The sequence below is a fragment of the Phasianus colchicus genome, chromosome 2 (assembly GCF_987193195.1).
Source record: "Phasianus colchicus chromosome 2, bPhaCol1.hap1.1, whole genome shotgun sequence".
Classification (NCBI taxonomy): Eukaryota; Metazoa; Chordata; class Aves; order Galliformes; family Phasianidae; genus Phasianus; species Phasianus colchicus.
Genome location: NC_143437.1, coordinates 41,849,252 through 41,867,230, shown reverse-complemented (window position 1 = coordinate 41,867,230; position 17,979 = coordinate 41,849,252). Strand labels below are relative to the sequence as shown.

General features: G+C 43.2%; 1 protein-coding gene across 4 annotated transcripts in view; it reads right to left on the bottom strand.

Moving 5' to 3' along the window:
- Window positions 1-17,979, bottom strand: part of FRMD1 (FERM domain containing 1) — a 36,546-nt gene that overhangs the window by 13,990 nt on the left and 4,577 nt on the right. For 2 of the 4 annotated variants that reach the window (XM_090135474.1, XM_090135476.1), the window contains exons 2-5: window positions 14,086-14,272; window positions 8,984-9,074; window positions 1,375-1,463; window positions 257-333 (exon numbers count right to left, since the gene is read on the bottom strand). In XM_090135474.1, coding sequence (XP_089991600.1) covers window positions 257-333; window positions 1,375-1,463; window positions 8,984-9,074; window positions 14,086-14,181 — 353 coding nt within the window. In that variant the 5' untranslated portion in view covers window positions 14,182-14,272. The remainder of the gene's footprint in view (window positions 1-256; window positions 334-1,374; window positions 1,464-8,983; window positions 9,075-14,085; window positions 14,273-17,979) is intronic. The other 2 variants (XM_031613238.2, XM_090135475.1) reach the window with 2 other exon arrangements.

Here is a 17,979-nt window from a genome sequence, read left to right as displayed (position 1 = left end):
ATTTCAATACTGTTGTAATTCAACCTGCTCTCTAAACACAGATGGGAAAGCGGTCACCATCTTCCTAGGAGCCTAAGGACAAGGAGTGTGAGACCAGGAAAATATTCATGGTTGCGTGAGGAAATCTGCTAAGTTCTTTTTTTTTTAAAAAAAAAAAAAAAAAGACATCAAGAGAAAAACCTTTAAAAAATCATCTTGTGAAGAACTGTTAACAAAAAAACACAAAATACAATTACTACCACAGAAAAGAACTTACCTTATTACCCTTCCATTTTCTACATAGTATTGTACTCTAAAGAATGCAACAAAAGGAGGGATGAATTTCTCTGTTCCCTAGAGCAGAGACAGAAGACATGTTAAATAACATTCAGCATCCAAAATTTATCTTGCCACCTTTTAACATTCCCTTCTCCCCAAGCTTGCACCCTATACTGCTTTTCATTTGCCAAATTTAGCCCTTCAGCAATTTTGGGGAGGATCTGACTATCACCAAGGCTCACACAGATGAGGCATAATAAAAAATTTAGACAGAGTGGCAAAATACCATATGGAGAGTAGAAGAGTTTGGCTGAGAGAAGATGAGCTTGGTAAAATAGCCACAGTGTAATCTGGGGATGCCTGCCCTGGCTCAAAGTTACCTAGCTCAGCACCTGGCAGCACTCTGTACACATCAGTGCTGAACACAGCAAGTTTAACAAAACCTTCCCCAAGCATCAGGCACACAGCAGGCAGCATGCCATGCTTGCAGTGCTGCAGTCTTTCCAGCACACACCTAGAATTAACCATTTATCTCTGCTCCATGCCACATCATACAGCAGGGACACACACGCACTGCTGCAGGAGCTGCTCAGCCAGGCTGTACTGCCTGAGGCTGAGGTGCACCAGCCTGATATTAACTCCTTGCCTCTTGTTTAGCAGGGCTAATGGTTAGTTATTCACTGCTCCTTACAGCCACAGACCAAAGGGAGACATCGATGTCTGCTTCACATTTGAGATGTCTGTTAGAAGAAAACCAGCAAAATATCTGTTGTTTTTACTACAGCTTTCCTTTCAGACTTATAGTCTTGTTCAAACAGGAGGGGGAGGAAAGGAACATCTTGTCGTCTTAGCTCATTCTCTCATCTTTCCTTCTCTGGCACTCGCTTCTAATGTTTATGCAGGTAATTTTTTTCACATGGGGAGCTCCAAATCTTTGCTGCTCAGATTCATCTCACTGTGCATGGCAATCCATGCACATTTGATGCTAACAGCAACTTCCTGGTCATCAAACGTTTACTTTAAAAATTTTTTTTTTTTATGGAACTCATCCATAGTCACCCTATTTTAATCAACAGGACCTGGCTTTCCAGAACAGTAGTCTCCAAAATTAAACACCTGTCTTACTTTGCTGGTTTCTTTCTTCCATTCCTTTGAGAAGTATTTGCTAAGCTTCTGCTCCAGGTCTATGAAAACATATTCATTATCTGGAAGGCAAGATAGAAAAGCATGTAATGTTAAAGAAGTAGAAATTCTTGTTCATGAAGTACTTGTTCATGAGTCTACTGGTTGTTTCCAACCAATACACTTGAAAACAAAAGCTGACCAGGGAATAGACAAAGGCAGGGAAAAGAAAGGGCAGTGGGACTCAATGCATGTGGTGCTTCCGACAGTATGAAGGAAGCTTGGGTATGCCTCAGATGCTGAGCTGGAATTTCCTAAACTGTCACAAATGCTGAATCCTTCCTTTATGAGTCACGGAGTCACTTACAGAAAGAAAATATCATCTTACCAAGATGACCGTGCTATCAGTGTAATGGGGTAATTTTATTAAACACGTAAGCCCTATCCAAACTTCCACTTTACTGTCATGTTGCACCATGGTCCAGAATGATATAAACAAGTAGACAGGGTCAGGTATTTGACAGGTTTAATCTTCTACATATGAATGAGATCGTGTGGAATGGTGAGGAGGATCAAATCCAAATGTTCTCTTCAGAAAGTTTGGTGTCTCCTGCTCAGAGCTAACCTCTTTCATAGAGCAAAAGAATGGATGAAAGGAAGGAAAACCTGACTTACTTTGAAGAACTGAAGTTTGTTCTCCATCTGGGTGAGAGTGAGCAAGAACAAGAGCCAGACTGAGCAGCGCATCATCTTGAAAGAGCTTTGTGCTGCTTTCAAAGCCAGTGTTTTGTAGGGCTACTTACCAATTATCAAATACAAACAACTCAGCCAATGATTTTTTTCTTAAGCCTTCTCAAGTCTCATAAAGAGATGTGATGGGTCCTTCAGTGGCAACGCCAGCTGAGCACATTCACCTGACTAGTCAATCTACTCCACATTCTTGCCCAGAAAAGTGACATAAGTCTCAAATTGAAGCCTTTGTTCATAAGAAACACGAAAGTTGGGGGGAAAAAAATGGAAGAAAAAACTTCACAACCACTCCTCTGTCCCAAAGACCCACCCAGACTTCCAAGCTTTGGCTTTTTTCTTTCTGATGTCAAACAAAAAAGGAGGAAGAAAAGAGGTAAACTGTTTCCAATAGAAGTTTACAGCCAAATGAAAACCTGCACTACCATCAATACTGCTGACAGAGAAATGACACAGCTGGCATTATAGCAGGTATTTAAAGAGCAATGAGCTACCCCACAGCTGGGAGAGGTATGTTGGCCCAAACCACCCATGCTTCTAAGTCCATAAAGATCAAGTAATGCTGCCTTGAAAAGACTGCCAGAAGTCCTAGCCAGCTTCACCATACTACAGCTATTTGTTACCCATACCGCACAGTTCCTGCTTATCTGTCTTACTAATTAGATTAGAGACAGAACCCCAGGAGGATCCAGACACTAAGCACAAGAACTTCAGATCACTAGTACGGTTTACACGCAAACCCCAAGAAGAGACCAGGCTGAAGGAGAAAGACACCCTAAGCTCTCCCTGGTGGTCCTGCTCCTCCTCAACCCAGCATCCTCCTGCTCCTCCCTCCCTGCAAGAATGCTGCACTGCATTCCTGCTTTAATGAAGTTAATATTGCTGGAATGTCAACCTGTGGTGTAAGCCTCCCTCTACAAAAACAAAGAGGCATTTCCCTCCCCAGCACTACATGGACTGTGGGCTTTTTCCTTAAACTGGATTAGTGGTGCAACTTAAGAGATCTCTGTCTGATGCTGAAACTGTTTCTGGCTTGAAAACAAGCTTCTCTCTAACAGAAATGAGGACATGGCATTGCGGTGCCTCACAGCAGTGCTGTAAGGTATCATGCAGAAATGCACAGATGGTCACCTTTCCAGGAAAGAGCTTGTCTGACCATGGATCCAACGAGGACTGAATAATCAGCATGTATGAAGTATCCTTGGTTTGCTGGCCTCACATGAATGGCAACAACCAAAGAAGCTGGCTTGGAAGCATGCATGGCAACACACAAATATCCACTAGCAGTCACTGACACTGCATTCATCATTCTCTCAATACTGGCGGTGAGCTTGAAGATACATCACACTAGCTTCCCTTAAAAGCTTCTGTTCAGTCAATGAGTTTGCAGCAGCGCAACTTACATCTTTCCCTCAGCTACAGCTTTCAAGCACTCTCAAATTAAAGGAAAAATCTGTGCTGTAACAACCTCACTTCAAATTAATAGTCACCAGAAATGCAAACATTCAAGTGCAGTGACTGCAAAATTAGCTTAGCACATTTAATGTACTTCAGCAAATATAGGACTTGAACTGTTGCAAGCAAAAATATGGGCCATCCAGGATAAAATGACAATTCTAATGAGTTATGTGGATGTACAACATGCATTATTCACACTACATGAAAAATAGGAGTGGGCAATTCTGACTGTAATGTACAGTCAAATGAACTGTGATTCACTGTTACTCTAAAAGCCTTTACTTCACACTGACTAGTGCCTCCCCATTTTGATTTTTGTTTTTAGGGGAAGGCTGTGTTCCTTGCAGTACATCTAAGTAATGGTGAATGCCAATAACCTGTTCTCCTCATGTGCCCATTTTGGGCTGAGAGCATTGAGAAATGCCAAAGGCAGGTCATATACTAATCATACAAAGAGGGAGAGCTGAGACCCACTTGGCAGACAAGAATGTCCTGCTAAGTCCCTGCGTTGAGTCAAGTATATTTTAGTATTATAACTATTTAGACAGACCAGGAGATTAAGACTGAAATAAAATATGAATTAGCACAAAGCCAAATTTCCCCATAGCAGGCATTTTCTGCTTTAAAAGAAGGGAAAACACAATTGTCCTTGGATATAGCACTTAATTTCACCCAGATGCTGCAAGAAGCCTCACTGCAACACCACTGCTCTCTTGTGAGTCAACAGAAAAGAGACCAGGAGCAGAACAGAGGAATGGCAGGGAGAGCTAGTATTAGGAGAGATGGTCAGGAAAGTTGAAAGACAAAGAAAGACCGAGAGAAAGAAAGAAAAAGCAAAGCAGAGACCTCACAACAAAAAGCGCTACAGATTTCATATAACCTGTTTAAATTCCCCAAGCACCAGCAGTTTTTGTTTGTTTTTTGAAGAGGGCCATACGCTCCTTTTGTGAGTTCCCCTGGCTTCCAAGTGGTTGTGGCCTGGGAACATCACTGTCTGTATGGCATCTGCTGCAATCAACCCCAGAAAACATCTGGATGCTCCTGGTGTTATCTTTCAAGCCAACAGGAAGAAACCTGCTCAATCCCTGGTTGATTAGTAGAAGAACTTGGTTCAGGATAACCTTATGTTTTTTGCTTTAGCTGTTAAGTACATGCATGCGAAGAGCAGAAAGGAAAAGTTGTAACAGAGGCTGGGAATACAGCAAAGGGCAGGTAGCGGTCCCTTAGCTGAGATGGATAGGAAAATAAAAGGAGGCAACACTAAGAAGCACAAAATAGTTTGGCTGTCAGGAACTGCTGAGATAATGGCCCAGTCATTCCTGAAAATGAGCACATAGTACTGCAGGTATTTTGTGTTAGCATCTTAAAGCTAGCAACAAGGCATGCTCAGGCAAAACTCTCTGGACTTTTGGCAGTCTTCTGCACAAGAAGAGCTGCAGAACCATTCCCAGCATTCCTCATCCAGGAGAAAACATACTGTTTGCAGTCATCAGACAGGAGGGCACCTTACCAGATGGCACACTGATAGTGAAGTGGAAAAACTGACAACAGGTGTAGGCCAAAGAATGCTGTCCTCGGTAAAGATCATGCAAGTACTTCCAGAAAGCATTATATAAATTTCTGAAGACCTGATTACCTGCAAGTTTGCCTAGGCAGCATACTTCTGCTCATATTTTCCCTCTTCGTAAGCAACTCCTGATTGAGGTTGAAGTTGTTATACTGAACTGTATCATCTTTGATTAGGATATGGGAGCAACTCACAAATGGAATACAACTATCCCTGCAGATATCTGAGCGAAAAGCAGTAGAAGCAGAGGGTAACAGGGAAGGATCGGGGTGTAGAAATCACCTGAGGGTATTTTGGAAAAATTCTATTATCACCTGCCTTCTTAAGAGACAGTTTGGTATAACAGATACCTATATAATACAGTATACAATGCTGTAGACTCTTCTGCCTATGAACTTCAGTTCCGAAAGATACACAGGTGCAGAAGAGTTACCTGTAGACACAGAAGTCCTGACAGAGTTAACCACCGAGCTCCCTGCTAAGCACACAAGTAAGGAGGACTGGGAGCTATTCTTCCCTGGGCCTGTCAAAGTAAGCAGCCAGAGCTGTAATAACTGAAGGATGACCCTTGAGGCAAGGGAGCTGAAGCAGAGGGATTTGGTTTTGTAAGAAAGCCAACCTGACAAACTGGTATGAGCACACCAGTAGACACAGTGGCAGGGTCCAAGAGCTGAACATTTGCTTCTTCCCAGTCAAAGGTTTCTATCTGGTTGGGTTGAGCAAGGTTTGATCCTAGGAGAAGCCCAAGACTTAAGACTGCGGGGATTTGGGTTGCAACGACAAAGGAGATCTGGCTGTTCTCTGTCTGCTGACAAACAGTTTTGCTTTAGAAGACTGAACTTTGTTGCTGCATACACATTCTGATAACAGTAGGGAAAACTCTTGGAGGGCGCCAGATAAGACTGACCCTGCATGAGGAGCTGCAATATAAGACCCAGCTGCTGAAACCTATGGAGCCAGCAGGGTCATCACAGAACAAATTACAAGAAAAAAATGCACTTAAGGAGCAGCTGAACACAAGGTATAGCCTGCTTGATGATCTGTGACAAAACTTGAAGAGCAATATATCCCAAGCTCCATGCTGGTATTGCTTTGCATTAACATACTTCCCTGAATATAATTTTCAAAGGGATAAAATTCTTTCTACAAATGCAAAGGTCTTTCTTCCCCTTTATAGTTATCTGAAGTGCTTTCAATATTGAAGAGGAAAAAAAAAGGCAAAAGAGCAACAACAGTGAAAAATCCTGTCCTCTCATCATTACTGTTGCCTTAAATCCTGAAGCTTGTCCTCAGGATTTCTAACAGTTGGAAATTAAGGAGAGCCCCATATTCTCTTATCCTTTAAGCAAGGAACACTGGAAGACATGATCCAAGACCCAGAGCTTAGATCTCACAGCAAATTATTGTTTGCACAGTGCTTAGTGTTGCTATTTTCATTTTTGCCACACATGGGGATTAAACTCCTGTTTATGATTAAGGAGCCCAACTTCTTCCCCTCACACACATACTTTCTATGAGACCAAATGAGCATTAGCGTATCTGTTCAATGTCTGCAGGTCAAATGGGCTCCTAATCCAGATAATCCACCCAGTGTGATTGGTTACAGTTCTGCAGAAATGCCATAATTTTCATTTTCTTGCCCCCGCTGACAGTCAGGGTTTTGTTGGCAAATTAACAGCAAGGTAATGGATGCAGGTGGATTAGAATATCTTGTTCTGCATGTGGCAGTATCAGATTGTCAAAAATAAATACACACTAAATCTGTGAAATATGACCTTATTGGAACAGGGTGGATTGTTTCTTAAAGATGGCATTTTAGATCTGCAGCACCAGGAGGTGAAAATGTGATGTAAAAGAGAACATGCTCTGCTATGAAACACAAAGGCTTCCTCTCTAGTTTTTGGATACCCAGTCCACCTAGACCAGCACCAAACCTTCCACACACTAACTGCAGTAAGCACAATGAATCCCTGCCTGGCAAAGGCACTGGACTTTACTCACATGACAACCCCGGACAATGCAAAACTTACCCAGATCTCCCACAACCAAGACAGGCTACTTCCCTTTCTGGAGATGAAACCAAAACTCCCTGGAAAACTGACCAAGGGTAACTCAAAGGTTACTTCCCAAAGTCCAAAGATGGAGAGCGCTACATCTGCCATAGAACCAAGACCTTAGTTACCACTGTCACCAAGAGATTTATTTGTTGGCCAGGACGGGTAAGGAGGTGGAAATCAAGTTTGGGAACAGAAAATGAAAGACTTATTTTGCTACAGCTCCAAGTAAGGATTGAAGGCAGGTAACAGAAGAGAGCAGCAGCACGCAGGGCCAAGTTTGCCCCCCATCTCAAGAGTGAGCTGCAGCTTTCCTGGTGGCTGTGGCCATTCATGCTAAGAAAACGACCCCTGATGCTTCCCTCCCTCCTGTTGTCTGGCACCCAAAATCCAGACAATTTCTTAAGCAAAGTAATAAAAAAAATTTTCTTCCTCATCCAAAATCTCAACACTTGTCAGGGTGGAGGAGGTGCCAAGGTGAGCACACAGCCTTCATCCAAACAGCTTTAGAAATTGAGCCACAGCAAGCAAGAGTGAAGAACACTGAGGAAAACAGAACAAAAGGAGAGGCCCCATTCAGGCCATTCATGTCATTTTTCTAAAAGCACTGCAAAGAATTAGCTTATCTAAAGAGGATGAGCATTTTCACGAAGTGAACGAAGACTGTTTACGTTTAAATCTATAGGCAATATACTTCTGAGTTGTAAGTAGCACTGCTTTATTAACCTAGTTGAATTGGGGTATTCAGGTCTTCCTCACTGGAAGGGGAACAAAGAACTGTGCTGGTTTAAATCCACAGATATATGTCAGCTACTGGTTTAGTTATGTCGATGGAACCTCCCGGAGACTCTCCAAACATTAGGGAGATAAACAGCTTACTCCCATCTTAGCTTCAATGCTATGCTCAGAAAAATGAAAGTTTTTAGAGAAAGAACAGAAAGGAAAATGAGATGAAAAAACTTAAACAACTTTCTCCCACATACTCATAAGCAGGCAAGATAAACCTCACTTAGGATTCATAAAGTTATTCCCATTTCACTGATAACATCCAGAGATACTGCAGTAAGTAGTGAAACACTTGAGAAAAATTTTAGAGGGAGAAGTCAACAGATTCATTACTGTTTTCTAAGAGGCTGGGAGGTGTTGATGCACACTGCCCTAGAAATGTAATATCTCCTATCGGTTTGCTCCTTTAAGTTTAAGGCATCATCTTACACTGTTACTTGGTCAACACCAAGATAAAGGACCAGCAGACTGGACTTCAGTTCATGTACTAAGACATTTTATGTTTCCCAGATAATATTTCAAAACCCAATTTTCCTGCTCCTCATGTATTTAGTCCCCTCAAACCATTTACGTTTCCTCTCCCCATTCTTCAGCATTCTTTGCATGTGACTTCAGAACATAAATAACATTTCCAGCCCCAAATTTCTTTTAAAATTCATCTCCTGTCCAACTATTGACAGTTCTGAACTCATACAGTGACAAATATGTTGACTAGCAAGTTAGCTATAGGGGAGAAAGAAAATTCCACAAAGAGGTAGAACATAAGAACAAAGAAAGAGAAGGGCCCCCTACTCCCAATTTGTCTGCCCACATACCAAAGATCAAAAGAGCTCTGAGAAGCTTGTGCATAATCTACATACTTTGTGACCTTATTACAATTGAATTCCCCACAGGCATGGCCAGTGTGTATATATGCACACACTGTAAATACACACAAGCAGGTCTGTGGAAGTTTGCCAAGTCATTTGTTCTGTGCATTGAGTTTGCTTACTTTTAACAATGCTGAGGCCAAAGAAGTGAGGCTCTTTAATCTTCACTAAATCACAAACTTGCTGGAAGAGCTCCTGTCCTGTGGCTTTGACCTGAAAGAAACAACCAATCCAACATTACAGATGGCTCACACACCTGAATGGGCCAGTTCTCCTTCCTTACATTGGCCAATACATTTTTGGTTACCAAAGCTGAAGAACTCCTAAAGAATAAGATTCGTTTTCAGTATTATCATCATAGAAAAATTATCAAGGCATTGCTTTTGTACCTTCACACTGCAAAGTGGCTCAGCTCAGTAAGATATGAATTCATATCTCCTATTTATTGGCATTGTTGCGTAAGGAGAATTCTGGAGTGCTAGTTTTGTGCAGTGCTACTGACAGGTGCTCTCATGGAAAAAGTTTGTAAACACAGAAATCAAAACACTGGTCTCTTGTATAAATGTTTTTTCAGAGATTATGAGAAACAACAAAACTTTCATTCATGAGAACTAAAAACAAAAGTACACAAAGAAAGCCAAGACTGCATTCCTACATTTACCTGAAATGCCTTGTGGGGTACAAACTAGGTTACTCTCTACTGCACACAGAACAGCTTATTCTGTCTGCCACTGACTTCTGCTCACACAACAATTAAACATCTGCATTTTCAAAAGCTGTCACCAATTGCCTATGAGCTTTTTCCTATTTCCTTGCCAAATGGAGACTGGTTCAGCACAAGCTCCCTCAGCAAAGTGGTGTTATGGGCTACTCACATGTGGCAAGGATGTGTACGGTGACTGGAAAGCTTCCCTATTTGATGTCTTCTCAGTTATAGCCTTGTTTCCCTCACTCTATCACACCAGCTCAGGAGTACAACCCAGCAGACTAGCAAAATCCCATAAAAGCCCCAACCCTTAAGAGACACGGGAGGAGTTCTGAGCCAGAACAGCTGCAGAGAGCCAAACAGTACTGAGACAGACAACCAAAGTGCTGCCTGGGGTGCAGCCAGCTGCTGTGAAATCAGCCACAATCTCTCAGCTGTTCTGTGCCACTGCTGGGCAATGCCAACCAGCAGCACTAGAAGCTGCCATCCCAAGGTAGGAAGCAAAGAAAACAGGGCAGAAGTCTATCTCTGAACTTGCCAGAAGTGTAATCATCACCAAATTAACTGCCACCATAATTCCTCAAGCCCTTTTAGGGTTGGCATGCCTTGTTGCCCAAAAGCAGGTTCCACTCTCCTCCCTGCCCCAGGATGTACCATGTCACTAGATACGGACAATGGGAAACAAGGTCACTGACGTTTTTTGTTTGCTTGCTTTGTTTTTTCTTCTTGACAATGCACCACCAACCAGCCACTCACTAGTGCTACACCCAAGGCTTTGAAACCTGCACTACACCAACATGTGTGCACAAACTTTAGGAGGTGATAACATGCAATTCTGTAAGACCCCCAAACGGTAAGGGTGTGATCTCAGTCCTAAAAGTGGTACATGCTCAGCTACCAACAACAGAGTTGTAGCTGGCCTCCTTTCTCAAGAAAGCAAGCTCTGTGCATATTCTCCTTTCTGGGAAGGACTGGATGACCTACCTGTAGCTGGAATGATTATGCACATGCATCAGTCACTAGGAGCACACGCCTATGTAAAAGCTATATAAATAGGTATGTTTTGTGACATGCTTTCACACCTAAGGGAAGAAAAACTTGCTGGAAGATACTTACTTCTATGAACAACATTTTGCGACGCTCATCTCAAAAGCAGAAATTCATTGAGGTTTCTTGCACAGCAGATATGTGATCTACCACCTTGTCCATTCTCCTTTTGGTATTTTCCTACTGTGTCCAGTTTTACTCCCAAATTCATAGCTATGCAATACTGATAACACTTGCAATCTCTGTTTCCTCCTCTTACATTCCCCTGTTAGAACAATCAATATTTCCTTATGAATTTTCCATTTTTTGTGGTTCTGTTTGACCTTTCCTCCCTTTGCACATGGTTTGTATGCCAGATTCCATTCCAAACACACTATGCATCATTCCTTCCTCTGATGAGGCCTGATACTCAGCTTTGTTCCACATCAGACTGGAGTAAATTTCACAGTGTGAAGAAACCCAAAAATAAGATCATGTGCCAGATCATAAAATCACGTGCTACTCCAGAGTCATTCTACATGCAAGTATTCATACATGCTGGTCACCCATCTCTATTTTAGCAGTCCATATGCTTTAAAGCACCAGCTCTGCTGCTCACAGAATAACTGGAAGACTTCAGACCTATGCCTGCTGCCCCTAAACACACAGGACCACGCCAGACTTTCTCTCTTCCCAAGTTTCAGTTCACATTTCCATCTCTCCTCTGCCAGCAACAAGCAACAACTGGGGGTGCTTCTGAGACACCTAAGCACTAGTGGAGTAGCTGGCTGTTCTGCTTCTCTCAGGAAGCAGTCTGACCCTCACTAGTCTCGGTCTCTGTCATTTTTTCAGCTGCTATCACCAAAGACAGTTCTCAGAAATGTTATTGAGACAGTCACAAAATCTAATTGGTACTGACCAGTGGGTTCAAAATGAGGTAAGCCAGCACACTGGGAGGTAAAGAAAACTGAACAAACTGGATGCTGCTCCAGATCTTTGATGTAAGTGATAAACAATACATACAGAACAGTGTTCTTTCTCACCATTCCCTCAAATCAGCCAATACAACCCCCATGGGTGGGCACCTAAATTAATACAGATCTGATGAGGGCTGAAGAAACTTTAAAATGGCTCTGACTTTTTTCCCTTCAATGTCAATATCTAAGAAGGGCACAAAATGAATCCATCTTAAAGAACAGGCTTCCATCTACATGCAACCACACAAAACACATATAGGAAAACTCTTATCTGGAAGGATGGAATTTGTATGAGAGGAGGAGAAAGGAATTATGTGCATAAACCCTTTTCTTATCAGGGAAAGGATCTATAATTTATTCTGCTGCAAGGATAATGATTCCTACCTACCTCACTGAGCTCCAACCTTATTTAGTATTTGCATTCCACATTGAGGAGGTTAAAAGGCTTTGGAAACATTAAGTAGTGGCATTATTATTCTAATAAATGCACTAGCTATCATCTGTGGTTGTGCTAATTAAGTTTGTGTTCTACTAATATTATTGGAAAATTGCCTTGATGTTCCTTTTAGAAGAGGTCTCCAGCTGCAAAATCCTGATTTTTGTTGTTGTTTTGAAGGGGTGTTGTGGTAAAGAACGAAGCCAAATGAAAAGCTGGGTTTGGTGACTTGCCCAGTTGTAAGAGGTTATGTTTCACTCTCTATGCAATTAGGACACAACTGTGTTTTGAGAACTCATGTTTTGACCCAAGCAGATATTCTCTTTCACACCCAGGTATCTCCGGATATGTATTTTTGCAACTTTATGGCCACTGAAGCATGAAGCAGCAGAAGTGAGGAGGAAAAATGTCTTTAAAGGTCTACAGATGGATGTGGTGTCACAGATTCTGCCAGAGAAAGGGATATTCAAAGACCCTTAGCTCTTCGCAGGAGCTGCAGGAAGGCAGGTGGGAAAAGGGACATGCTGCCTTCCCTCCATCTCCACAGCACTAAATATGAAAGGACATTCCTCATGCTTTATTAAGCTGCTGCAGCTGAGGGCAATTCACAGTCACATTTTAAATACAGACTATATCTCTTGCTGCCTGCCCAAGACTGGGCATGGGACATCCTGCTGCAGTGGAACACTGCCTAAAGACCCTGGAGCTTGCAGCCCTACAGCTGTCATATGCTCCTGGGACAACACTACTCAGCCAGATGTGTGATATCACAGTTAAAATGCCAGACAGGGAGCAGAGGTGAAGCAGTGAGACCAGAAGGGGCTTTGGGCATCTCTGGTTGACCCTCTGCTCATTTAATGCTGAGCCAAACCAAATGGCAATGCCATCAGCCCTGCCTGCACTTCTGCACGCGAGTCTGCACCTCAAGAGATTTAGTGCAGGCTCTGCTATCTCACATCTTTAGCCTTACTGATAAAAGCTATAAATAGGTGAGATTTAGGGTCAGTCTCAACAGACTATTATCACTGGCCTTTGCACCTGCCCTAGGAACTTAATTAAATTCTCATGTTGTGGCTTGCACAAAACCAATAGACTGCAGAAGTTTGGGAGGTAGCTGGGCTGAATTTGAACAGACGACCTGCAAGCAGAGAGCCCCACATTTTGCTACTGAAGTCTCGTTCTGACCAGCCCTTGTGGAACTTTCCGTTAGTGATGCCACATTTAGGCATAACAGGCAGGAGAATTCTCTATGTGGATTAGCACACGTGCCATGTTTACAGCTGAATGCTTAGAACATCTCACCTCACCCATCTTCCCTCTCTCCCCATCCCAGGGGAAAGCAAATAAAATCAAAAGGAAAAAATCTCACCAGTGCACATGCAAACTGCACAAAGTCATAGCGGAGTGCTCAGCTCTGTCACCTAAGCTGAAGTGCTGCTGCCAGTTTGGTTTCTCACATGCTGAGGAGCAAGCAGCATTATGCAAGGAGCCCATGTGCACTGCAGTAGGCATGGGGCTGCACCAAGCAGGCAGCCAGCAGGGTTCTGCCAGCACTCCTGCACACGGACTCCAGTATTTGAAGAGCTGATCAAAGAAATGAAGCGACTTAGCTGTGGTCAGTGTGTGTACAAGTACTCGAAGGAAGGGAAAAAAAGCCTCAGATGTTGTTTGCTCTGCCTTGGAGTCTTTGAAAGCCACTGACAGACTCTCAAAGCAGAAATAGCTGAAACACCAGTGTAAATGGTCGTTATTAGGTGTGCTTGCTAAATCATCAGGGCATTTCAGTTTCAATATGAAAAAATCTCTGGTTTATTAATTTTGGAAAAAACACTGTGGGCACTTAAAATAACCCCAACAAAATAACAGCAGAAAAAGAACAGATGTTACCTCCATCCCAGAAGTTTTGAGCGACTCTACTAATGTTTTGAAACCACCCAGTTAGAAAATGGAGTGCCAATTACACTAAGCTGGCTAATAGCCTTTGGGTCAGCAGACCAGGCTTTGAGAGAAAAACAGCAGCTAACAAAGCCAGCCCTGGCCCGGAGTGAGGCCTCCTGGCATCCCTCGAGAGCCACTCACCCCCACAGTCAGGCTGAGCTGCTCCCGGTCAGGCAGGAAGACGCAGACACTGCGGCCCTCGGGGTGCATCCTGCCGGACAGTAGCACCCGGCTCATGGCAGGCAGCTCCGTATGGCCCCGCCAGCAGCACCCGGTGTCTCCTCTCTGGTGTGGATGGGCGTCAGGCTCCCTTCATCCCATGCACCTGCTGGGAAGGGGAGAGTGTCAGTGAGGCTGTGGTGAGGCTCTGCAGTTGCAGCCCTGCCCCACTGCTGGCTGAGGTTGGCTGCGTTGTGCTGAGGGGGCAAGTCTCAGTGGCACTTGACTCACTCATTTTACAAGGTCATTGTCATTCTGATGGCATTGTGGCACAAACTGGGCAGACATAACCTTTACATAGCCTGAGAGGCAGAGCAGAGTGCCATAAAGCAATCAGATCTACGAATCCAAAACAAGACTGAGACGTACGTAAGCAATGAGACAGATGATGCCACAGGCCACTGCCTGAAAAAGCCCATGCGCAAGAGGGAGTGCCACCTTCCTCACCTGGGACATCTCCTTGATGCTACCTGAAACGGAGGATTTTGACAAGCTGACAGCACAGAGCACTTCATCTGAACCAGGATCCCTTCTGTCCAGCCCTGCTCCCTGGGAAACCACTGCCCTCATACCCAAGTGAACTCATCAGCTCCCGAGGCTGAGCCACCACTCCACATTTTTTCTCTCTTCCCAAGGGCCAAACCCAGGCAGCACAGTTGGGAGGTCTCCACTTTTGGGAAAAAGCTGCTGGAACAGCATCGAAAATGCAGCTGCCTGGGAGCTGCACAAGCAGCTCAGAGCTGAAGCTACAATAACCACAGAAACACGAGAGGGAAACAGAATTTGTGCACAGAAGCACAACAGCACATATCTTCCTCCCATTGCTACGGGAGGTTACACAGCACTCCCCACAGCTACCTGTTGCCACCTTTTTGCTGTTGGTCACTGCACAGCCTGCTCATGCTTTCTGCTCTGTTTTTGAATCAAGTGCAAGAGCTGTAAGTGCCCTCCTACAACTGCAAAAGCTGCTCCATGCACTTCCTCCCTTGCTTGAGCTGGCATATAAAACATTGCTTTATTAAGAAGCAATGTATACGTATTGTTTTCTATAGAAAACCTCCTATGAGAGCAAAGCATACAAAACTTATTAATAAAGGAGGGAGTGCTTTAAAGGACCAACTTATTATTAATTCAGACTTTGAAGAAAAATAATAAATGGGAACTAGGATCTTTAAAATGAATGCTCTAAATTATAAGCACACAGAAAAGACACATTTGACTTCCCGGATGAGAAGAGGTCAAAGCTTCCAGGCAATGAAATATTTGGAGAAAATCACTCCTATCCTTCATCCTCCTATCAATATAATTATTTCAATGAGCTCTCCTGCGTTCCAGACTACACACTGTGAACAGCTGTATATAAATACCAGATGTCTATAGAATGACTTGAGGGTGATAGGTCACTTTTTATTGTCATCTGATGTCATACGCTCCATAAACTTTGTGGATAGTATAAGGACCTCAGAGTTATGACTCAAGCTTTCCACTGTAAGTAGGTTTATTTCGATTGTCAAACTACTGCACTATGGCCCATGTCCTCACTCATAAAGGGAGATTACATCCGCAGACAAACATTCACACAGCCTGTAACACAAGTCAGAAAAGGCAAAGAAGTAACAATAAGAATAAACTGGCTTCTTTTTCCCTGTGGATAATTCGAGAAACTGAACCCTATTTCCTCATACCCTCTGTTAATCAAGGCTCCTCCTATTCACACTCACTTTTTTCTCTTAAAATTTCAAATGGACAACTGTAGATTGTGGGGGATGGGAAGTAGGAAAGGAAACCTGCATTAGCAGGGGGTTGGGCTAGATGGTCTCCAGAATTCCCTTCCAGCCCCTGCAATTCTGTGATCCTGTGAATAGACAGGGAGATGTTTTTTCAATGTTCTACAACAAACGAGCTCTTCAACCCTGCAGCAGGTAAGAGGTTAAAGAAGCGATGTCCTTAATCTGAAGGGGGAGGTCAAACACAAGCCCAGATCAGCTTTCTCTTCTTCAGAGGTATGCTAGAATGTGATAAAACTTAATGAATCATTAACTTGCTAGCACTGCACACTTATACTGAACAAAAAAAAAAAAAAAAAAAAAAAAAAAGCCAAGAATAACTGCCCAACCAAAACAAGTGGCCAGAAGGAATGCTCTTACTTAAATGTACACAATTTCAGACTGCCCATATGCCATTCTTTCGTTTACCACAGATTCCAACCTCTTAACCTCAATTAAACCCTAAAAGCTCTGGCAAATGCACTGCAGATGAATTAATAAAAGCTGAAGTCAATCATTGGCTTCTGGGACACTCTACAGTTTGTTTGGGTTTGCATTGGCTTTTTGTTTGTTTGTTTTGTTTTATTTTTTAAATAACATCATTCCACTATTTTGCTCCCAGAGAAGTCCATTTTGAGATGTAATTGCTTAGTCAAAGGCCTGTCAGTGAAACAGTCAAAGATGCTTTTTATTCCCACTCTTCTGGTATCAGTCAGGCGTCTTTTTAGTGTCCAGAGTTTATTTAGCACTGTTTATTTTATTCTACCTAAATACACGTGCGCCAGAGCTTTGGACAATAAGCCTGCCATTAATTTCAACACTACTCTGATTAAACAGCTCAAACACGGCTGTAAAAACTAATTAGTAAGAACCCTAATCTTCTGCTCCTCTACCCACGGCCCCACAAGCTGCCTCCCAGCAGCAGAGCAGGGCTACAGTGCTTAGTTAGTGAAAAAAGGAATTGGTGAAGTTAGCAACAGCAGGAGGAACAAGACGGTCCTTTGGAGATGGGATTGGTAATTTGGTATTATGGCATTTCCATAGGCAAGTTTGAAATACACCTTTCTTTCTGGTCTAAACTGGAGAGGGGAAAAAAAGTTAGTAGTAGTTCCTGCTTCTTCCTGCACTTCGTAACTTAAGATCCCCAAACAGCACCTACACAAACCAGCCCATGCACTTAAAGTGGGCTTCAGTGTGAACTGCACAACCCTATTTTATATCAGACCAGAGCCCTCTTGGAATTAGGTCCTAATCCTGATTTCAGCCTCCTGGGACTGCCACAGGCACACCTTAAGGGAGTAAAAACAAATGGGTGAAAGAATCACCCACCAACTCCAAGCAGCAAAGCAGAACAAAATTCAATCATCAAGAAGAAAGAGTGCAGATAATTATGTGCTTCTCCCAAAAACATCCAGGAACACAACCTGAAAGCATGCTTTTGAAGGTTTATTATAGTAAAGTATCTTGGGAAAGCTTGTTTTGCTACCACTGACAAAAACGAACACTGAGCACATTCCCGATGAAACCACAGCAGGCTACAGAGTTCTGTCAAGGACTGCTCAGAAATGCTAAGGCTCTTCTTAATGTTTTCCACAGATGTCTTATGCTTCTAAGACAACCGGACTCCTAGACTGCCGTTCCACAATCAGCTTAGGTAGCTCTAATCAAGCCAGCTGTGCAACAAGGCAGACAGGCAGCTGCCTGGAAAGAAGCCTACCTTTGTGCAGCAACCCACGCTCATGTTGCCCCAACCTGATGATAAAATACAGCCCTAGAACTGAGAACCTCCCTCACCTATGCATTTGTCCCTCCAAAGATACATTGTAAAACACTAGTAATATCTAGAAAACAGAGTAATAAAAAGCCTAAGCAAGTAAAGAATCATAGAATTAGTTGGAAAGGACCTCAAGAATCATCAAGCTCCAACCTCCCTGCCGCAGGCAGGGCTGCCAACCTCCACATTTAATACTAGACCAGGCTGCCCAGGGCCCATTCCAACCTGGCCTTGAACACCTCCAGGGATGAGGCATCCATGGCCTCTCTAAGCAGC